Source organism: Phoca vitulina, unplaced genomic scaffold (genome assembly GCF_004348235.1).
Source record: "Phoca vitulina isolate PV1807 unplaced genomic scaffold, GSC_HSeal_1.0 scaffold10, whole genome shotgun sequence".
Lineage (NCBI taxonomy): Eukaryota > Metazoa > Chordata > Mammalia > Carnivora > Phocidae > Phoca > Phoca vitulina.
In genome coordinates this window covers 45,257,337-45,281,558 of record NW_022589713.1, presented here as the reverse complement: position 1 = coordinate 45,281,558, position 24,222 = coordinate 45,257,337, and the positions used below count along the sequence as shown (strand labels likewise).

Sequence of the window (24,222 nt, the reverse complement as noted above, 5' to 3'; positions counted from 1 at the left end):
CATGTGACAAGAGGGTTAGACTTTTTCTTCTAAGCAATGGAGAATCATGAAAGGATTGTAAGAGAGGGGAGTGGCATGATCACATGTGTCCTTTGAGAGGGTGTCTAGGATGTCTATATGGACACATAACTGGAAGGAGCCAGACTGGAGATAAGGCCACTGGAGAAGGGGCACAGTCCCATCAGGCACGGTGACTAACTACCAACTCTTGATGAATGATAACATCCTTCATATTAGAGCCCACTGTTGTATTTGGTCTGTGTTTGTGTCCTGTCACTCTTGAATTCCTAGGTCCTAGAATACTTTGTGACATGTAGATTCTCAATACACATTGAATGAATGTTTGGATGGATGGATGGATGAGTGAATGAATAGTCAAGCTATAGAACAGACACAAAAATGGACTACAACCAAGTTGCCCCAACTCAAAGTATGACCAAAAGCATCCAAAATCCCTTTCATACAAGTTCTTTACATTGTCATTGGCTTTATACACTTTGGGCATAGGTGGCAGGACAATTTCTCTTTTCTTTCTCCAGATCACATTCAAAGATATAGGTATGAGTGTTGATAGCTCTGTCACCTGCTGAATGTTTTTATGATATTTGTTATTCAACACCCACCGTACAGACTAATGTAATGAAGGTAATATTTGAAAACATTTTTGTCTTTTGTCTTGAAGAGTACATGACCTTAGTCCCAGTTGGCTTGAGATGTCCATTTGTTTGAACTAGGGGTAGGAATTAGTACAGAAACGATACAATGGAAAGAAAGAATCACTATCAGCATCTGATATTTAAAATAAGATTATAGGGGCGCCTGGATGGCTCAGTTGTTAAGCGTCTGCCTTCGGCTCAGGTCATGATCTCAGGGTCCTGGGATCGAGCCCCACATCAGGCTCCCTGCTCCATGGGAAGCCTGCTTCTCCCTCACCCACACCCCCTGCTTGTGTTCCCTCTCTCGCTGTGTCTCCCTCTGTCAAATAAATAAATAAAATCTTAAAAAATAATAAAAATTAAAATAAGATTATATAGCAGGCTAACAGTCCTGCAAAGAGAGGTTCAGATAAGAAGAGGAAGAGGAAAGGACAAAAGATCACCCCTGTTGTACCTAGGGAATTGTCAGAAAAAGAGAGAAACAGAGAACATCAGAGCCTTGAGATGTGTGTCCTGATTCACCCTCTTCGGGTTTGGAGAAGGGACTTGGGATTCAGTAAATTGAAGAGAACATGGGGGTACAAAGAGGATATTCTTGCTCAAATTCTGTATTTTTCTAAGAGGAAGCTGCTGCTGGGAAGGCCTTGGATACACTGGACAGGCAGGATGAGTTAAGAGGTTAGAGTAGCATAATTAGACAGAGAGAGTCTCTCAAATTTTTCGGTTTTCATGAGGCTTGGACATGGAGTCGATAGCCATAGGCCTGCCATGATGGGCTTTTGGCAAGAGATGGGAGTAGACTGCTGGGTCAGGGGACCATGTAGAGGACACGGCATAGAGTCAGTGTTTGAGACCAGGAGGAATTAAATGGGGAGAAAGGCCCATGGTTTCACCAATATTTGAGACCAGCAAGATTCTCTGTGACTACACAGACAAGGGCATCATCATGCTAGAAGCCAGTACATACACACCAGCCATAATGTTCCAGGACCAGCATCAGGATGGGCATCCCTCCACACACCTCCACCCATCTATCATTCATTCAGGGAACATGTAAGCCACACACCTCTTCCTGCATACATCTGCATAAGATTTCCTCCCCATCTCCCATCTCCACTTCAAGGCACAAGGATGTCTAAGTTAAACTAAGATGAAGGTCATATATTCAAAAGACCAAAAAAAAAAAAAAAAAAAAGCACATTAAAATTTTAAAATACTGTCTTTGTTATAAATTGCCTCTACTACTACTACTATAACATTTCTTGGCATGCATGGGTAGCTCGGTCAGTTAAGCATCTGACTCTTGATCTCAGCTCAAGTCTTGATCTCAGGGTCATGAGTTCAAGCCCCACATTTGGCTCCACAGTGGGCATGGAGCCTACATTTAAAAAAAATAACCCACTTCTCATACCACCTCCACTGCCCTACCAGCTCACATACCTACTATGTACCAGGCTCTGCAGACTCTCAAACAGAACAACAACATGTGTGTGATTATAGGAAAAAGTAAACAATGCTGATTCCATTCTTGATTCAATCATTTGCTTACTCCATGGTTTTGGGCAACACTCTTCCTTTCCAATTCTCGATTTTCCCAACTGGGACATAGAAATGGACTAGATGGCTGAGTACTCTTCCAACTTTCAGAATCCATGATTACTTTTTACTTAACTAGAATTTTACAGTTGGCAATCACCAGAAACCCATTTAGTCTCTGAGCCTGGAGCCATGGGAAGGTCTCTCTTATCAGACGCTAGTCCAGCTGTAAGGTTTTCCCACAGTTCGGGCTATTACCTTTTGAAATTTGGTTTCTGCCTGAATACCCATTTGGAAAAGAAGTAAGAGAGGAAAATCAAGGCATCTTGTGATTCTATTGTTTCTGGCTCCATCTCCTCCTTGAAATGTTTCTCCCTGGTCACTATGGGGAAACAGAACTGGACTTCGGAGCAAGATAGGATGTAATACTCATGGAAGGATGAATAAGAACTTCTTTTGTCCCTATTTCATAGTCATTGTCCCAAGAAAACAAGGCAAAGAACGCTGGCTGGTGGGACTATGATGTGGGAAGTTCTAGACTGTCTGTGCAGTCATGATATCCCTGATTTAACCCTAGCACTCTAGAACATGGTAGAACAAAAGCTCACCCCTCTGGAATCGACAGCTGCATACATAATATCCATCCAGCCCTTAAATGTTGCCTGTAACAAAAGCAAATAAACATGAACATAATTATAGGCTTGCTGTCAACAGACAAGTGCCATACAATAGCAAGCAAGACCCACTGGGCAGATGTATATAAGATAGACAGGAATGAACGTCCAGGACAAAATGTCCGGTTAAAAGAACAGTAGAAGGGAATTAAAAAATGGGTGTCTTGGGGTTTTTTTTCTTCTTCATTTCTACAAGATAAAAAGTTTTTTTTAAAAGGAAATTTCTGCCTTAAAAGTTTCTAGAGAGGCTGTGTAACAACTACTGGAAAGAGCCTGGCTGAGGCTTTCCTGATGCTACATGTTTGCACTGTCTGCCTAAGACCTGGCAACTGTGGTTTGACCAGCGGACTGACTTCCAACAGAGAACTGCTGCTAATGGTGTGGTTTTGCATCTGAGGCTCCAGTCCTCCTTGGCTGGAGCTCTGGAGAGTAAAGCACCACACAAGATAGGGTGAGATGTAAAGGTGCATTGTTGGGAGGTTGAGGCTCAGTAGACAGCAAAGTTGGAGATGCTCAATGGGGAACAATTCCAGAGGGCATTGGCTTCCACATGGGGAATTGGGATTTGATTCTATATCTTAATGGGCTCACTGTGTTTTTATTAAACTGAGAAATGATTTATGTTTCTTTTAAGGTTTCTCTCCTCACAGTAAAAAACATACCAACAGCACTTACCACTTGCAGCAGGGCAAGGTAAGCCATTCCCACATTGTCAAAGTTGACTGGAAGGGTGACCCAAGTTAAATTTCCACCTTCACATTCAGTTTTGCTTGCAACAGTGCTGTAATTTATAACTGAGTTTATATCTGTTCTATTAACGCATCTTCCAAAATTTCCAGAGAAGAAGTTTACTCCCAGGATACAAAATACCAACCAGAAAATGAGGCAGACAAGCAAAACATTCAGAATGGCAGGTATGGCACCTATGAGAGCATTGACTACCACCTTAAAAAAAAACAAAACAGAAGAAAAACATAACAGATGCATGGGATTCACCAAGCTCTGGATCTCAGGATGGGCCTGATGTGTGGGACTGGACCTCTTGGAGCTCTGTCTTTACTTTCTACTTCCAACCTCCCCAACCCTGCATCCTATGACAAGCCCTGCTTTCAGCTCCATAGATAATGGGTCCTTTCTGTTGTCATTGAGGATCACTTGAGAAATGTCATTTTATGACAGTGTTACAGACTTATGGGACACCTGCCCTAGGATTGAAAGGAAACCAGAGCCCATCTTGGCTACCACAGAATGGATGCTATATCTTAAATTTTTCTCCATCTCTCAAATTCTAAGCAGTGGATTGGATGGGAAGGAGCCCAGGAAAAGCTCGGCAATTTAAGGGAAGCCCAGCCCAAGAAGAGCAATTGGCTTTTCCACCTCTCCCTGACAGCTTGATCTTCCTCCCATCTGCCTGAAGAATGTACCTTCATTCCTTCGAACTGAGACAATGCTCGCAGGGGCCTCAGGGCTCTTAGGGTCCGGAAGGACTTCAAGCTCTTTAAGTCAATGAGACTGGTCACAGAGACCTGGTGGGAAGAGAAGCCACAGGTAGTGTACCTGACTTGGTTTCCAGGGAAGCCAGTAGGGGACTGGCAGCCCTCGTTCTGAGTGGCAGACACATGGTGCCTTCAGTGGATTATCCAGAAACAGAAAGCAGCCAGCCCCTGCAGGAAGTGGGAGGGCAAGTGAAGAGACTATTTTTCTCCTTGTTTGCCAGAGCTACAGCCCATACAGGTGAGGACAATGCATTTACATTATTTGTTTAATGAAAGACAAAGAAAAGCTGAGAAATTGCTGTGAGTTAAAGGAAACCAAAGGGACATGACAGTGATGTGTCACTTGGGGTCCTGAATTGGATCCTGGATTGGGGTTGGTGAGGGAAGGCCACGGTGGATGGATAGAAAGAATTAACCATAAAAGACCTGTTGAAACAATTGACAAAATTTGAAAATGGATATGGGTTTTGTTACTGAGTCATGTTAAATTTCCTAACTTTGATAATTGTGCTGTGACTGTGTGAGACAGTATCCTTTTTCTTAGGAAATACACACTGGAATGTTTAGGGGTAAAGGGCTGTGGTGCCTGCAACCTAATCTCAAGCAATTTAGAATGAAAAATGGAGAGAAAATGACAAAGCAGATGGGGTGAAATGTTAATAACTGGTAAACTTGGGGAAAGACTATAAGAGGTTCTTTACACTATTTCTTGCAACTTTTCTATAAGTTTGAAACAATATAATAAAAAGTTACAACAAAATAATAAACTGTTTGCTAATATTTCCCCTCACTCAGATGCCTCCTTTTGGGGGAATTAAATCCAATTTTTTCTCCCAACATAGTTCTTCCCAGTGGGTAAGGACTAAGGACTGGAAAGCTCTGCAAATACACTAAATTGAAACTTAAATATAATGAGCTTGAGTTGAAGACCACTATTTGCAGATTCTAGTCATTCTTACTGATTACGCAGAGCCTTCAGAGGTTCAACTTGAAAGAAGGGTTGCTCAGCAGGACAGGAAGTGAATTATCCTATGACTGACTATGCTGATATCAGAGTTCACTATTATCTAAAATCATTCCCCTGCCAATCTCATTGTAGTAGTAAAATACTAGCAAATTGAGAGAAATTAAGTGAGCTAATATGGCAGAATAACAAAATTTTAAAATGTATAATCAATTTTTTAAAAAAAAATCACCATCAATTCAAAATGCTTTTATTTATAAAGGTTTTCCAGGGGCGCCTGGGTGACTCAGTAAGTTAAGTGTCTGTCTTTGGCTCAGGTCATGATCCCAGGGTCCTGGGATCGAGCCCCACATCGGGGCTCTCAGCAGGGAGCCTGCTTCTCCCTCTGCCTGCCACTCCCCCTGCTTGTGCTCTCTCTGTCTCTCTCTCTCTGTCAAATAAATAAATAAATAAACTCTTTATAAAGGTTTCTAAAATAGGCTTTTTGTTTGTTCTCTTGTTTGTAATAGCATTGCCTGTTGGGAGAGTTATTTCAGCAGCTTTTCCACAAATACCTCCTTCTACCTTGTTCCTAGCCAGAGGGAAAAGAATGGCACAGTTTAGCAGTTCTTCTGGCTTTACCAAATAACTCTTATCACAGGTGGGGAAGAAGGGTCCCTAGAGGGACACTGTACACCTTTCACCTGATAAGGTTATCCCCAGTCTCCTATTCCACCAAATTGGGGCGCATTGATGATACATGCAGACATAAAAATACCCACATTCTTTCCCACTCTACAGTACTCTTAAGGTGGGAAGTCTTCTGCTGGTTTTATCTTTTTTTCTATCTAAATTGCATTTATTACTCTGTACTGTTTTGACATTCACCATTTTGATATACATATTCTTGTGGTTTGTTCCTTTAACTGTTATAAAATATTACAGCATAGAAATATTCGTATTTTATGGATCCATTCCCCCTTGGTGAATATCTAGGTTATTTCCAATTCTTTGCTATTATGAACAACAAACTGGACAGATGTGTGCATTTTTCCTGCATACATACACAAGAGTTTTCCATAGATGTATAACTAGAAGTGGTATTTATGGATAATAAATTGGGCTCATTTGTAATTATACTTAATGTGCAAAATTTTCCCTAAAATAACTGTTACCAATTAAGTTGTTAGCAGTGATTAGAGATTCCATTTTCTTATATCTTTCTCAATATTAGAAATTATCCAACTTTAAAATTTTTGTCAGTCTGATGAATAACACAAAGTCTCTCATTTTAATATGCACTTCTATGCTAACTGGTAATAAAGCTAGTGTGTATTTCTTCATATATTCATTAGTAACTTGTGTTCCTTATGTGAATTGCCTGTTTGCATCCTTCTCCCATTCTTACACTAAGTTGTCTTTTTCTTGTTGATCTGTAGAGAGTTTTTATATACTGTGGATAATAATTTTCTGTTATGCATATGGCAAGAACTGTCTCCAGCTCTAGCCTGTCTTTATAATTACAATTCTATTGAATAAAAAACCAAAAGTTTTACATTTTGATATAGTTGAATTTAGATACATATTTTTTGTGGCTCTGTTTATATTTTTCTACTTCAAAACTATAAAGATCATTTTATATAATGTTGATTAACAAGCAACATAAAAGGATTATTCACGGGGTGCTTGGGTGGCTCAGTTGGTTGAGCATCTGACTCTTGCTTTGGCTCAGGTCATGATCTCAGGGTTGTAAGATCAGGATCCATGACAGGCTCTGCGCTGAGAATGGAGTCTGCTTAGGATTCTCTTTCTCCTCTCCCTCCTCCACCCCCCACTCACACGCTGTCTCTAAAAATTTTTTTTTAATAAAAAAAAAAGGATTATTTACATACATTCTCTTATTTAATCTGCATAATAATGTTATGAATTAAGTAGCATTATATATCACTTATCATGTTATAGACAAAGAAAGCTGAAGCTCAGAGGATTAGCAACTTGTTTCAGGTGGAACTGGGATTCACACCTTGGTCTATATGATACTAATGTTAATAATAGTAATATTGGACCATACTTATCAAGTGCTTTCTCTGGGATTTATAAAAATAAATAATTACAAGATTATTTCTTTTCATGTTGTACTCATTTTTGTTCCATTCATTTTGTTACCAAGATTATACTTGTCTCATCAAATAAAGTATGCAAACTTCCTCTTTTTTTATTCTTTATAACAATCTGAATAAGGTTGGGATTAACTGTTTATCTTAGTTCAGGCTGCTATAACAGAATATCAAAGCCTGGGTTGCTTATAAATAACAGAAATTATTTCTCACAGTCTAGAGGCTGGGTAGTCCAAGATCAAGGTGCCAGCAGAATCAGTGTCTGGTGAGAGATCACATCCTGACTCATAGATAGTTTTCTTCTCTCTATGTCTTCACTGACAGAAGGGGCGAGGAAGCCCTGTGGGGTCTCTTTTATACATTGCTAGCCCCATTCATGAGGGCTCTGCCCTCATAACCTAATCACCTCCCAAAGGTACCACCTCCAAATACAAACACATTGGCTGTTAGGTTTCAACATATGAATTTTAGGGGATGCAAACATTCAGTATATAGCACTATTTCTTGAAAGTTTGGTAAAACTTGCCTGTAAAACCATCTGGGCCTGGTGCCCGTTTTTGACAGTGTGGTGTTGAACTACTGTTTTGATATTTTAAATGGTTATTGTTAGATTTATGTTTTCCATTTGTGTCTGGTCTAATTTGGGCAATTTGTAGTCTATACTCTCATTTTTATTAAGGTGAAGACTTATTAAAAGGGGGAAGTACTTTGCCTAAGGTTACACAGAAAGAGAGCAGACAAGATAACTTTAGGATCAGTTTCCTGAGTTTAAGGTCAGTAGACCACAGGTCTCTAGAACGGAGATACCAATCATCTGTCCACTGTCTTATGGGTTCTTCACTATACTATAATATAATGGGTTCAAAGTGATTTGCATGCTGTTAACTGATAGGGTTTACAGACATGTGGCTATTTTTATTCTTTTTTATTATTCCTGTTGGAGCTCCCATGGCACTGATGCCTTTCTAAAATGCCTGAACAACATGCCTATTTGTGTCCACCAACAACATTAACAACATTATGGTTTTCCAGTTGCTATGTTGACCACATGGCTTATGCTTATGCATTTGTCATGTCTACTTCTTTAAATAGCAGGGACAAAGTCTAACTAATTAACACATGGTAGAAAGAATATAGATGTTAAAATCAAGGACTTTGGAGTGAGGCTTACTGGGTTTGAGTTTCATCTCCACCACTTCTAGCTGGCCAATTTTTGACATGTTTCTTAACTTCTCTATTACTCAGTTTCTCCCTGTGTATATGAGAAAAAATAATAGTACCTACCATATGGAGTGGTTGTGATAACTAAAAGAAAGAATGCTTATGAAGCATATGGAAGAATACCTGGCATAGAGAAAGCACTCGATAAATGTGATGTACTATTATTAGCCTTAGCATCACGCAGACCAAGGTGTGAATTCCAGTTTCATCTGAAACAAGTTGCTGACCATCTGAGCTTCAAGTTTCCTTATCTGTAATATGGTAGGTAATGTATAACTCTGCTTAACTCAGAACATTGTTGTGCAGATTAAATGAAAGAATGTATGTGAATAATCCTCTTATGTTGCTTGACAATTAAGATGGAGACCAGCCTAGTCTGTTGGCTGCTGACCTTCTTTGAGAAGTCTTGAGAGAAAATAGAAAGTTGGAAGAAGACGGGTGGGATACTCAAAGTTATTCTAGGTATACATCAGACATAAGCAGTGCTTATGGAGATAAGTGGATGAGTGCCATCATGGAAAGTATTGGGGTAGTGAGAATATGAAGTGCAGTGTGAGGAATGGGACCCAGGACAAGCAGGACTGCTGATGGATAAATGACAACTACTTACAAGTACTGTGAAGAAAAATATTTTGGAGAGGCACCCAAATAAGGCACACAGGAAAAGCAGCTTCCTCATGATATCTTCCCCTCCCCTACCCCAACCCCTGCCTGCATGGAACACAGAGATGGTAAACTTACAATCACAATGATGAAATCAAGCCAGCACCAGACACTGGTGAAATACTTCCCAAATCCAAAGGCCACCCATTTTAGACCCATCTCCAGGATAAAAATGTATGTGAAAATATGGTCAGTACAATTAAGTAATGCTTGGATATTGGGTCGTTTCTCAAGGTGAACATCTTCAAATACCTGAAATGATAAAGCATAGCCATAGGCCAGGTTGAGTATTTGCTTAGAACTACTTGCTGACCTTACTTTTTAATTTTTCTTCCTTATTTGAATAAACTAGCATCTCTTTTGGTGACAAGGTTTTGCTCAAAAGGTATTAAGAATGAAATTTCGCAGTAGAATAAATATCTTGAGTAAGTAAAACTGGAAGAAGGAAAATCCTATTTCTAGACTTCTATTGCCACAATATCTCCCTAGGCTCTCATCAATGATCCCTGAAATATGAAAATATCCTCCTAACAGATCACCACACAATTTCCTGGTCTTCCTGATCCTTCCAATTCATGCTAACAATATCTTGCCAACTTTTCCAGAACCACCCAGTGGCAAATTCCATCTCTTTCATCCTCCTAGTTACCTTAGTGGCTCTATTCAGTGGCTCTCCATTGCTCATAACACCCTAGCTCCAAACACCTTGGTCTACACTCTAGATTTTGCCAACCCTGAGGCCAACGATCTATAACAAACAGCCTTACGACTTACCCCAGTGCTTCCAATGTATGTGCCCATTTTTTGTGTACCAAGACATGCAAAACTTGGGGAAGCTCTGGGCTAGAGCTTCCAGTGTAAATTACTTTGAATATTAAACATTCGTTGGGTGTGATCATGAAAGTGAGACATCCTAGCTTCTGGAGAGACCGTTTTTCATGCTACATCCAAACATCCCCCTCATCTGAAGTTTGTATGTGATTCTTCGGGGTCTATATAACTCAGGAAGAAGCTGTCCTTTTGGCCTTTACAGAGTTACTGAGAATGAAGAAAAAAAAAAAAAAAGAAGAAGATAAGGGTCCCTGGTACTGAACCTGTCAAGACATTTAGGCAAACACTGAAGACAAGAAAGAAATAGGTCCTGCTGTTGGGTACTAAGGTAATCCCATAGCCCCATGGCCCTGGGGGAAAAAAGAATGCAAAAGAATAAAACAGTCTGACTTCCAACTCCTAAGTGGGCTTTTGATTGGAGAAGGCTCTCCATCTCCTCCTGTCCCCTGCCGGCTCCTCATCATTATTAAAGTCTCATTTCAGTTGATATTTTCTTTGGAAACTGTCCTTCTTCCTCAAAGGCAATTAGGTGCCTGTTCTGCATGGACCCATGTCATCCACTGCTTCTCTGAGTGTATCACTATGGCCCTGGTCTATAATTGCTTGAACCCCATCTGTCTTCCCTAATAGACTCCACGCTCCTGGAAGTCAAGGACTTGTCTTTGTGCCTCTTGAAGAGAGACAAATCTGAATGGTATTAGAAGCTCATATCCTCTCTCATTTTGGAAGATGAGCAACAACCTGGTTCAGCAGATCTGACTTCGTTCAATTGAAGAATAGGTCAATATCGGCAACTGAACTTTGGAGGCTCCCACATTATAATGAGACCATTTCCTTGTCCAGAAAGCTCTCATTATTACCCAGTTGCTCAGATCAGAGCTTCCCAAACTCTAATGAGTCCCAAAGCACTTAGGTTCTGATTCAGCGGGTCTGGGGTGGGCCCAAGACTACATTTCTAACAAGCTTCCAAGTGATACTGAGACTGCTGATCCACATACCACATACAGTGGCAAGGGACTAGATGTTTCTTATCTCCATTTGTCTACAAATATGTAAAGTGAAATAGGACCTGAGTCCTTCTCACTCTGCATTGTGTGCTCAGTCTTCCTCTGCCCAACCTACACTTGCCTCATCAGAAGGCGGATGAGAACTAGGAGGATGGTATCATGTGTCCCTGACCTTCTGATAACACCATGCTTTCCCAGTGACTAGCACAGGGCTTGGTAGACACCAATTATCATTTGTGGAATAAATTAAAGAATCCTATTACTTGAATTAGAGTAAACATCCAGTGAAAATGTAAGCACCAGAAGGCTACAGGGAATCCTAGACCAAGGATTAGCAATAAAAATTAATTAGGAGAGTTCTCTGGCATGGTTTAGAGAAATTTACTTTTTTTTTTTTTGCTTGAGAAATAATTTACACTGCAGTAAGTAGATAAATGGAGATGTGTGCTGATCATAGGTTCTGATGGGCCCCAGTGTGTGCTCATCTCCTTTCACCTAGAGATCACACAAATGTACAGCACTAACCAGGGAGGCAATGGTGAAGAAGCAAGACATTTCCTTGTCGCTTCTAATTGCTGGTGACTTGCTGTGAAATGCTCTGTGATTCTAAATCAATAATGGGGAACCTAAGACTCCATTCACTTATACAACAAATAGTAAGAGAGTTTAGTTCTATATTATGGCTATTTTAAGGGAAAATACAAGATAGAAGGGGAGGGAGGAAAAAAGAGAGACACATGTAGGTGATAAGAGAGAAGATGCTATCACTCAAGTAAGGGAGGCAAGAAGGACCAAAAGGTGAGGAGAGAGAGCACGAAGGAGTTTACGACTATAAGCTATGGAGGCATGGATTTAGAGTTATTTCCAAACCTCACTGGGACCACTACACTTCAATCTGGAAGGATCTGCTCTGTGAATAAAGCAGTATCTGTTTGTTTCTCCTCTCAAAGGACCATGACTGATGGACAATACCAAGACAACTTATTATATATCCAAATCTGGTCCCTGTAGGCTCCTCCTCCTAATGTTCTACCTTTAGGAAAGCAGCATTATGGTTTTCCAGAAAAGAGAGGTAGGAACATTGCTGTCTAGAGGAAGAAACATGTAGGATACAGTGAAAATGTCTAGAAATTCTCCAAGAATGAGGGACAGGCATGGAGCTCAGGGCCAGACTCCAGTAGCCACTTTAAAGTGCTGATTTATATCATGCTTCCCCATAAGTAAAGTGTCTTTGGCTTGGGACTTCCCAGTTGGAGCAGGACTCCAGAAGTTGTGCAAAATCCTGCCCTCAAGGGGAACCAGCAGCAAAGATTCCACTTCTGCCTGGTCTCCCCATATTCACAGCCCCATGTCAGAATGTAGCCTGGCCACCTGATGCCCAATGTCCCCACAAGACTGTGATAATTTACCAGTGCCCCACTGCTCAGCAGAATCACAAAGATAATAAAGCTCTCAAACAAGCTGTGTTTCACTATTTGGTAGCAAGTTTTTCGCAGGTTCCACCAAATGATCCAGGGGGACTTTCTCTTGTCCATGGCACAGCATGGGAAGCAGTGACCCAGGCCTGCAAGGAATGAGCAGTAGCATTATTCTTAGTGTCTGTAATGAGCTGTATTAATAACCCTAACTCTTCACCCTCCCTTTATGCACCTCCCTTACCTCTGCAATTCTTCCCACTGAAGAGGTGGAGTCATTTTCCAACCCCTGAATCTGGGCTCAGCCATATGACTTGATTTGGCCAATAGAGCAGAGTGGGAATCACACACACCAGTTCTGAGCTTCAGCCTTGAGAGGCCTTGCATGTTTCCCCTTGCTCTCTGGCACCATCTCCATAAAGAAAGGAATATTTGGGCCAGCCCACTGGTTTCAGGAGAAGGATGAACATGTGGTACAGAGCCAAGGGGCCCAGTTAAGCCCAGACCAGATTGGCCGACTCCCAGTCATTACCACTCATATGAATAAAGCCAGCCAAAATCAGCAGAAATAACCAGCCTGGATGAGTGGAGTCATGTAGACGCATGTTTATTATTGTGTGCCACTGAGGCTTCATGGCTGTTTGTCACGCAGCAATTTCTTTTGGCAACAGTAAACAGTGTCCTAAGGACTGAGGGGAATGAGGTAAAGATGGGCATAGGCTCTGTGAACCGCCCAAACCACACAATCTGATCAATTGTCAAGGTACACATAGCTAAGCATTTGACCTCAACACACACCAGCCTTCAGCATGAATCACATCACCCTTCTACCTTGTCTCCTCCATCCATCCTCCAAGTTCCATGGAGGTTAATTTCATGGTGATTTTAACATTCCACTCCTTTCCTCATCATCTTCCTAAGCTACTGTGAGGTCTCCTCAGTCTTCCCCTGCCCTCCTCCATCATTCAGAACATCAATAGGTTAATCTCCCTAAAAGGCTTTTTTTCTATCTTTTATGCCATTCCTCCCTTCTTTTAGAAACCAACCTTTCTTCTCCAACTTCATTGTTGACATCCTGTACACACCTCAAGCACTAGTCCAAATGTAAGTCAGGATAATTAACAGTAATCTATCCCTAGACTGACCTCTGACCCCATGGGCAGTTTGGGGGTTGTCAAATAACCTGCAAAAAGTTTGAAACTCATTCTTGGTGTCCATTCTGAGACCAGACTAGTGTCAAACTTATGAAGAAATTTTTAATTTTAGATTCATTCATTTAAGTCTCTATCTATCTATCTATCCATCTAAATTTGTTGAGCCCACAATCTGGGCAAGAGTCCATTCTTACACTAGAGATACAATATTGATTAAGTCACTGCCTATGTTTTTAAGGACCTCACAAGAGAGACAGATACAAATAAATTTCCCACAATGAATATAGGAAATAATAAAGGCACATAAGAAGGAACCACTATATCCACTCAAGGAATCAGGAAAGACTGCATTTATTGATTGCTTATTATGTGCCAGATATTCTTCTAGGTGATTTACATTCACTCATTTAAGACCAACAATAATCCTTTGCAGTAGATATTATTATGGCCATTTTATAAAGGAGGCACTAGAGAAGCTAAGTAAATTGATCAAGTCATACAGCTAGTAAATGAAGAGGCCAGAATTGAGCTCAGGCAGTCTGGCTCCAGAGCCAAAGCTCCTAACTACAATATTATCCTTCTTCCACAGAAAAATCTTGAGGGATGTGTTGAGGATCTGGCAGGGCCCCATTCAACCCTGGACTTATGGTCAGCTTCCCTTGGTCTACCACCTCAACTACATCTTAACAATGGATGTACTGGGGACTATAGAAAGTGGTAGACATATTGGCCCAGTGGGAAAAGTTTTCTAGAGGGAAGTTTTCTAGAGTTTCTACCCTGGTTGTTGGGCTGTGTTAGTTGAGCCCACCTAAATCAAGAATTTCCTGAAATCTCCTTTACCTGGATCTGATAATGGCCCCAAGAATCTATGGATGCTCTCTCTTCACTTCTGTCTCCAGTAGAAGTAGAAAGAAAGTATCTATCAAAATCACAGAGCTTCAAAGAATAACAGAATCTCATCCAATATTCTGTGAACTGGATGCAGGAATACTGCCACTTACCTTTGGGAAAACATCTCTCTGGTTCTTTTTTGGGAATCATTTCAGGCACCCACCCAAAGGGATCCTGTGGATCGACGGTGCTACATTCTGAGAGCACACTGGTAGTATCACACTTCTACACAACAGAACAAAGGAAAAGGGGAATCATTTACCAAGAATGACTCTCACAATGGTAGCACCTAATATCTTCATGTATGACTTTTTAGGAATGAAGCTAGCTAGGCAAAAGATTCTAGGTATAGGTGTATCTAGAAAGTGTCCCTCTTATTGGGTGCTTTTTAAAATGCTCTGACTAGCTCTGACTTCAGGAGAGAATTCTCTAACTGCTCTCCCCTGGCTTAAAAAAGGTGAAGTATATAAAGACATAGTATCTCAACCTTTTCCTCCCTACAAATCATATCTCTGATACTACCTAACTCCAAATAGGGAGGCTGGGTGATGTGGTGAAGGCTATTTTACTGAGACTAATTTTTAGCTCTTTCAATTCCTGGAATAATAGGTCTAGACTAGTGGTTCTCATTGATTTTGCCCTCCAGGAGACATGCTGACAACGTCTAAAGACACTTTTAATTTCACAACTGGGGGATACTATTGACATCTGGTGGGTAGATGCCATGGATGCTGCTAAACATCCTACAACAAACAGAACAGCCCAGCACAAGGAGGAATTATCATGCCCCAAATGTCATAGTGGAGAGTTTAAGAAACCCTGGCCTTTGCTTAAGATCCGATTCTGGCAGTTTGCGCTGCATTAATCCTGATATTTTAATCTCGATAGCCATAATGGCTATGTTGGAAAATGTGTATGGATAAGCTACATGTTCCTTCTGGAACACCCTGGGAAAATTACCTTTTGGGGATCCTTTTCTGACAAACATATGTCATCTTCAGAGAACACATCAATTTCCACACTTTGAGCTCCTGGGCTTATGGACTTCTTGGTCACCTGATGGAGTTCAAAGGCCTGACACCAAAAAGCCCAGAGTAGAATTACTATTCTCCTGGGCATTTCACTTGAGATAAAACAAGTTTGAATTGTGACATTATTACTTTTTTTCTTTTTACTTTTTAAAACTGCTCCTGGAGAAACTCAACATAAAATAATTCTGGGAAAGCTACTATAGGAAACAGGTAATGAAACTTACTCAAAAGTCATATGATCAAACAATATGGTTTTGGTACAAAATTCACCAAATAATTCAGAGGTGAAACTTACTGTATCCTTTCACTTCAATGGCTAAATAATAAATTATTTAATAAGTGGTATAATTAGTTATCCCTGAAAATATAATATAATGCCAGAATATAGTAAAAATAAAATCCATAACGATTTGATATACTGATATAAAAATACATGAGTTAAAATGTTAGAAGAATAATTTGGAAAATAATTTTTTGATTCTTTGGGGTATAGAGGGTTGGCTTAGTGAAATAGAAAAGGGCATAAAGAGAAAAATAAAAATGTATTACTATATAAAAATAAAAAATAAATTTTGTCTGATGACCTGCAGGTATATCCAAGAAAGATGTGCAAAGTCATGCCTTAGCTGAGGGTTTCATCCTAAAATCTATGTGAGTGTTCCTGTGACTCTGACACTATAAGGTCATAATTTAAGAACACTTCTCCCATTTGAACACATGCATTGATATATTACAAACACAGACAAACACACACACACACAAGAAACAAGTAAATATAGCTGTGGACCAGACACAGAACAGAAATATGAAGTAGTGACAATTTAAGGCATGTAGCAGGTAATGATGACTAAAAATGCCCCATGTGAGGAAGGGAAACAGCTATGTTCAAGGCTTGAAACTATGGACTGGGCTGAAGTTCTTGCACTTAAGAGAGAAAGCCAAAACAAGTTGTGGCCAATGTTTGGAATTATAATTATACACAGCTGCATGGAGGCAGGAGGAAGTACAGCCTCAGAAATAGGATCTGAGTAAAGGTACCCACTGGATCTGAAATACACCTAGTATCACTATTAAACAAGAATCCTAAATTGTCAATGTAAAACTTGGTTCTGTAGTGGCTGCCCTAGGAAGGTCTATTAAAGACATCATAGAATCTAGACTGCAAAGAGAGTGACAGATCTTCTCACTAAAGAGAAATTTAAACTAACACTCCAAAATATAGGAGGAGACAAACAAAATCAGTAGCCCTAAAAATTAACTACTAGGAGGTGAATTTACTTGAGAAAGAAAAATGAAATTAGTATAATAATCTGAAAGTGCCGTTAAAATGAATAAGTTTAGGATTTAATGAAAAAGATATATAGAATTTCACTTCCTGGAGGGCAACTTAAAGGAAGCTCCATGGACATGATCTCCAGAGAAATAAGCATAAGTGGTGAAAAATATTTTTAAAAAATCATTTAAAGTCTCTGGAAATTGTCCTAAGGCACACAGCAAATGAAGAAATGTATTCAAAAAAAATCTGGAAGCCCTACTCTAGGCAGCTGTGATCAAGAAGATGGGGCTCCCTTTACCCTCAGCCCCCAATCAAGAGATATGTATCTTATGATATGTACATATGTACATATGTATCAGGAGGTGTAAATCACCAACTTTTCTTGTCCTCTCCAACTCTAAGTTGAAGAGGCTACATTCCTCATGAATATGGCCAAGAAATTGGGTTCTGTTTTTCCATCCAGCCTCTACTCATAGGACAGAGACTCTATTCCAGATTCAGCAGCTTGAGAATACTGGGGTCTTGACCACCCTCACCCCAGCTAGTTTATAAGGAAGAGGTTCCATGCAGAAAGAAGGAAGCTGAGAAGATGAGAGGCTACTGCCCCTACAAGTACTTGAATCAGTAGCTAAGAGATTTTGCCTATGGTAGAAGGCATTCCATAAGAAACAAGAACTCTGAAGCTCTCCCCAAAAGAACTGACTTTATCTGGAACAATGTGTGTGGGGGGCGGGGAGGGGGCTCAAGCCTAAGGGTATTCTTGAAAACAATGGAGACTTTGATGGTAAGCAAATAAGAAAAGACTAGTAGCTCTTCTTCATTAAAAGCAACAAATTAAACCACAGGTCAGCAAGTTCACTACAGAGAACCATGGAAAGAGACAGCTAAGAAGAATCTCCCTGGGGTCAGAACAAATCTCAGAGACTGGCCTTATAAGTATCCCTCCCTGAAATTAATTAGATCAGACTGTGGAGGAATTAATGCCCTGTGGTATTGTCAAAGACAATAGAGCAATTAGCCAGCAATTAGTTCAGCCCCAAATCTGGGTGTGATACCAAATAAAGCAGACAGATTAACAGAGAGAGCATGGAAAGATAGTCAAAGAGAGCCCTGCTAAAATAACTGTGATCCTGCAGTGACTGTCTGCAAACCCAAGGGTGTGCCCTCTGAGGAGTGACACCAAAGACTTCACCTTTGTGTGTGTATGGTGAGGGGAGGTAGGGGAATAGACTTCACTAGAATAGTCTAGCCAAGTCACCAAACAAGCCCCAGAGAGGAGAAAAGGGAATCAGTTCCAAATCTGCTACAATATATTACTTAAAATGCCCAATTTTAAACAAAAATGATAAAACATGGGAAAAACCCAGGGAAGTATGACCCACACATAGGAAGAAAGCAGGCAACATAAACTGCCTGTGAGAGGCCTGGATGCCAGAGTTAAGAAACAATGCAAAGCAGTCATTATAAATATGTTCAAAGAATTAAAAAATATATTTAATAAATAAAGGATGCTATGATAACAATATATAATCAAATACAGAGTATCAGTGTAGAGATAGAAGTTATTTAAAAAACAAATAAAAATTCTAGAGTTGAAATGTGTGATAATTGAAATGAAAAATTCACTAGGTGGAGCAACAACATATCTGAACTGGCAGAAGAAATAATCAGTGAACTTGAAGAGGGATCAGGAAAGATTATGCAATCCAAAGAGCACAGGAAAGAAGGAAGAATGAAAACTTAAAGGAAGCTCAAAGGAATGTAGAACACCATGAAGCATATCAACCAGAAAGAAAAGAGAAAGGAGAGCAGAGTAATGGCTGAAAACTTCCCAATTTTGACTGAAAGTATTAATCCACACCTCTAAGAAGCTCATAAAACTCAAAGTAGGATAAACACAAAGGGATCCAAACCTAGATATATCATAGTAAAAATGCTGAAAGCCAAAGACAGAGGAAATATTGAAAGTAACAAGAACAAAGTTGCTCATTGCATACAAGGGGATCCCAAGAAAATTAATAGCTGACTTCTTCTTCTTCTTCTTCTTTTTTTGTAGGCTCTGTGCCCAATGTGGGACTTGAACTCATGACCCTGAGATTACAAACCATGTACTCTACCAACTGAGCCAGTCAGGTACCCCAACAATGGAGACTAGAAAGCAGTGGAATGAGATACCATGAGTGCTGAAATTAAAAAACAAATGTGAACCAAGATTTTATTATCCAGCAAAACTATTTTTCAAAAATGAAGGTGAAATAAAATTGCACATAAACAAAAATGGAAAATCCTTTGCTAGCTGACCCACCTTACAAAAAATACTGAAGAAGATCCTTCAGGCTGAAAGTAAGTGATCCTAAATAGTAATAAAAGTCCACACAAAAGAGCAAAGAGCACAGGTAAAGGTAAGTCTGTAATTATAAAAGATGAGAAAAATTCATATTTATTTTCCTTTCTTCTCTAAAGCTGACTTCAAAAGAAGTTGTCTAAAACAGTTTAAAATTAATGTATTACTGGACATGTAACATATAAAAATAAAATATATGTGGTAATAACAGCACCAAAGAGGTGAATGGGAGCAAAGTTGTAGTAAGGAAATGACACCTGAAGATACCTCAGATTCACAGAAACAAATGAAGAAAGCTGGAAATGGTAAATAAGAAGATTAATAAAATAAACTCTATAAATATATACTTTCTTTTCTAAGCTTCATTAGTAAACATATAATTATATGAAGCAATGATAAAAATGTATTGTTGGCTTCTTAACATATATGGATATAATACGTATAATAAAGAATAGTACAAAAATGTGGTAGAGGGAATAGAGCTATACATGAGTAATGTTTCTGTATCTCACTAGAATTACGTTAACTTACCAGACATCAATTCTGGTAAGTTAGATGTATGTGGCAGCCCCTAGAGCAATTAATAAGAAAATAACTAAAAAAATATTGTGAAAAATCATTAAAGGAATTAAGATGTTACATTAGAAAATATTCAAATAATGCAAAGTAAGGCAATAAAAGAAGAAAAGAGGAATAAAAACAAAAAGTAAAATACTAGAAATAGATAAACTAGATCAATAATAATATTAAAAGTGAATGGGTTAAACAATCTAACAAAAAGGCAGAAACTGTCAGGCTGGATAAGAAAACAGGATCCAATTATGTACTGTCTATAGGAAACCCATTTTAGATTCAAAGATACAAACAGTTTGAAAGTAAAAGAATGGAAGAAGCTATCATACAAGCAGAAACCATAAGAAAGCTGGAGTGACTATATTAATGTCAGAAAAAATAGACTTTGTGTTTTCTTCTTTGTTTTTTTTTGTTTTTTAGAGAGAGAGAGCACACGAGTGCAGGAATCTTAAGCAGGCTCCATGCCCAGGGCAGATCCTGAGACAGGGCTCAATCTCATGACCCAGAGGTCATGACCTGAGCCGAAATCAAGAGTTGGATGCTTAACCAACTGAGCCACCCAGATGTCCCAGACAAAATAGACTTTGAAACAAAAAAATGTACTAGAAATAAAGAGGGACATTTCACAATGACAAAAACATCATATATCAGAAAGATAACATTTATAAACATATATGCACATAACATAAGAGCCACAAAATATATGAAGCAAAAACTGACAGAATTGAAAGAAGAAATAGACAATTCAACAATAATAGTTGGAGGCTTCAATAATGCATTTTCAAAAATGAATGTAACAATTAAGTAGAAGATACAAATAGAAGGCTTGAACATTATCTATCAATTAAACTAAAAGACACCTACAGAACCCTCAACTCCAAACAGCAGAATACACATACATGGATTGAAACTGTACAAAGTGTGTTGTGTGATCATAATAAAATAAAATTAGAAGTACAAAAAGATATTTGAAGAACTCACAAATAGGTGGAAATTAAACAAAACATTCTTAAATGACCAACAAGTCAAAGAATAAATCACAAAAGAAATTAGAAAAGACTTTAAGATAAATGGAAATAAAAATACAATATGCCAAAATTTGTTGGAGGCATGTAGATAAAGTAGTACTTAGAGGGAAATTTATAGCTATAAATATCTACAATAAAAAAAAGTCTCAAATCAATAACCTAACCTTCCATGTTAAGGCACTAGGAGAGGAAGAGAAAATGAAACTCAGAACAAGCAGAAATAAGGATACAGTAAGTATATGAGCAGAGATTAATAAAATAATAGGATCAACAAAATCAAAAGCCGATTATTTTAAAAGAGCAACAAAATTGACAAAACTTTAACAGGACTGACCAAGAGAAAATGAAAGATCAAATTACTAAAATCAGGAAAGAGGGAATATTGCTATCAATCTTGCAGAAAATCAAAAGAATTCTAAAGAAATACTATGAACAACTGTATGTCAACAAATTAGACAGCTTCAGTAAAATGGACCTATTCCTAGAAATACAAAAACTGCCAAAACAGACTCAAGAAGAAAGAAAAAATCCGAATAGCCCTGTAATCCCTATAACAAGTAAACAGATTGAATTTGTAATTTAAAAACTTCCCACGGAAACTTCCAGTTTCTGGTCTGACATGTAAGAAGCCTGGAGGTCTCCACTCCATCCCAACATGTACAAAGCTAAACAAACTGGAAAACCAATAACTCTTCTTAGAGCCATAAGAGAAGTGAGGTCCAGGGCAAACTGCTGCCCGTCCAAGTTGGAGAGAAAGACAGGCTGATACAGAGAATTACAACTTAGCAAAGCAGAAACCCAGGAGCAAAAACCTCTGTGGGAACCAATTCCAGAGTAAGGAAACCTGAACTATAATTGACAAACTCCTGGAGGCTCAGTGTGGACAAGTCTAAGAGATAAAAGCTTGGGGGGACCCAGTCAACAGGGGCCCCCACACTTTTGTGAGTTTTACCTCTTGGAGTTTTACCAGGTTCTCACCATGAGTATGGGAGGAAAATCCCCACTTGCTTCCAGCAGGGGGAGAATAAAAGGAACCATTTTGAAACATGCACACACATTCTGTTCTTCACAAGGCCTTCTCTCAAGAGAAACTAATTAACCAGAGCCTAACCTGGTGGGGTTTTATCAGGACCTGACTGACCTGTGGGGTGGGAAATACCCAATTCTAGCCAGCTCTAGATTTCTACCTGGAGGGAGGCAGATCTCCAACTCCAGTTCACACTAGCCATACTGACAAGCACTGTTCACACTCCAGAAGCACAGGCTCACTAAAAACCTGAGACCTACTCATAGGACCACAGGGCTTCTCATTCCCCTCACACCTCACCAATGCATTAATAAAGACCTATTTAGAGCATTTCCATCTACCCGGTACATCATGTCTGACTCTAAAGAAAAAATTAGAAGGCATACTAAAAGGCAAAAAATATAGTTTGAAGAGACAGAGCAAGCGTCAGAACCACATTGAATACGATAAAAGTTGTTAAAAATGTCAGACCAGGAATTTAAAATAACTATGATTAAAATACTCATGGCTCTGGGGCGCCTGGGTGGCTCAGTTGTTAAGCATCTGCCTTCGGCTCAGGTCATGATCCAGGGTCCTGTGACTGAGCCCCGCATCGGGCTCCCTGCTCTGCAGGAAGACTGCTTCTCCCTCTCCCAATCCCCCGCTTGTATTCCCTCTCTCGCTGTGTCTCTCTCTCTGTGTCAAATAAATAAATAAAATCTTAAAAAAAAAAAAAATTCATGGCTCTAATGGATAAAGTAGACAGCATGTGAGAACACAAAGGCAATGTGAGCAGAGAGATAGAAATTCTAAGAAAGGACAAAAAAATGCTAGAGATCTAACACATTGTAACAGAAATGAAGAATGCCATTGATGGGCTTATTAGTAGACAGGAAAGAATCTCTGCTTGAGGCTATCTCAATAGAAACCTCCAAAATTGAAAACAAAGAGAAAAAAGTATGAATAAAAAGAAACAGAATAGAATACTCAAGACCTGGAATACCAGAAGGAGAAGAGAAAAAAGAACTGAACAAATATTTGAAACAATAATTACTGAGAATTTTCCATACAATATTTTAGGTCAATTATAATTGATAATATTTGGATGGACCCTGAGGACATTGTGGTCAAGTGAAACAAGTCAGAGAAAGACAAATACAGTGTGATACACTTATGTGTGAAATCTGAAAAAGCCAAATTTGCAGGGACAGAGAGTAGAATGGTAGTTAACAGGGGCTGGGGGGGGGGGGGAGTAGGGAGATGTTGGTCAAAAAGTACAAACTTTCAGTAAGAAGAGTAAATTCATAGGATATAATGTACAGCATTGTGATATAGCTAATAATACTGTGTTATATAGTTGAAAGTTGCTAAGAGAGTAAACCTTAAATATTCTTACCACAATGAAGAAATAATTATGTGACATGCTGGAGGTGTTAGCTAATGCTATGGTGGTAATCATATTGTAATATATAAAAATATCAAATCAACGTGTTGTATACCTTAAACTTATACAATGTTATATGTCAATTATATCTCATAAAGCTAGGGATAAAAAAATAGAAATAGAAGAGGAGGAATGCTCCACTCATTTAATGAGGCCCATATTAACCTGATACCAAAACAAGGCAGACACATTATAGGGAAAAACCTAGGGGTGCGAAATCTTTAATGAAATATTAGCAAGTTGGATCCAAATATACATAAAAGGATAATATACCATGACCAAATAGGGATAATCCGAGGAATGCATAAGTGATTTAACATTCAAAATAAATGATATGATTATCCCAATAAATTTAGGAGATGCATTTCAGAAAAATCAATATATATTCATAATTTAGAAGAAAAATAAAATGTCCTGGGGTGCCTGGGTGGCTCAGTCGATGGAGTCCCACATCGGGCTCCCTGCTCCATGGGAAGCCTGCTTCTCCCTCTCCCATTCCCCCTGCTTGTGTTCCCTCTCTCGCTGTGTCTCTCTCTGTCAAATAATATAATCTTAAAAAAAAAATTATTAAAAAAAATTATAAAAAAAAAGAAAAAGAAACTTCCTAGCAAACTGGGAATAAAGGGAACTTCCTCAACTAAGTTCTTACTTAATGGGGAAAGGTTTTATGTTTCCTCCTAAGATAAAGAGCAAGGCAAGGAATACACTCTCATGATTCCTATTCAACATTATATGAAAGGTCCTAACCAATGTAAGAAAAAAAAAAAACCCATACAAATTAAAAAAAAAAAGCTGTTTTTATTTACAGATGAAATAATTACGTGTGTAGAAAATTCTAAGGAATCTACAAAAAAGCTATTGGAATTAATAAGTCGGTTTACCAACATTGCAGGATACAAAGTCAAAATACAAAAGC

At 39.0% G+C, this 24,222-nt stretch overlaps 1 protein-coding gene across 1 annotated transcript in view; it reads right to left on the bottom strand.

Moving 5' to 3' along the window:
• Positions 1 to 24,222, bottom strand: part of SCN11A (sodium voltage-gated channel alpha subunit 11) — a 91,316-nt gene that overhangs the window by 17,156 nt on the left and 49,938 nt on the right. Inside the window, exons 18-24 of the mRNA XM_032408973.1 lie at positions 15,565 to 15,678; positions 14,715 to 14,829; positions 12,554 to 12,708; positions 9,385 to 9,558; positions 4,291 to 4,392; positions 3,542 to 3,811; positions 2,801 to 2,854 (exon numbers count right to left, since the gene is read on the bottom strand). Coding sequence (XP_032264864.1) covers positions 2,801 to 2,854; positions 3,542 to 3,811; positions 4,291 to 4,392; positions 9,385 to 9,558; positions 12,554 to 12,708; positions 14,715 to 14,829; positions 15,565 to 15,678 — 984 coding nt within the window. The remainder of the gene's footprint in view (positions 1 to 2,800; positions 2,855 to 3,541; positions 3,812 to 4,290; positions 4,393 to 9,384; positions 9,559 to 12,553; positions 12,709 to 14,714; positions 14,830 to 15,564; positions 15,679 to 24,222) is intronic.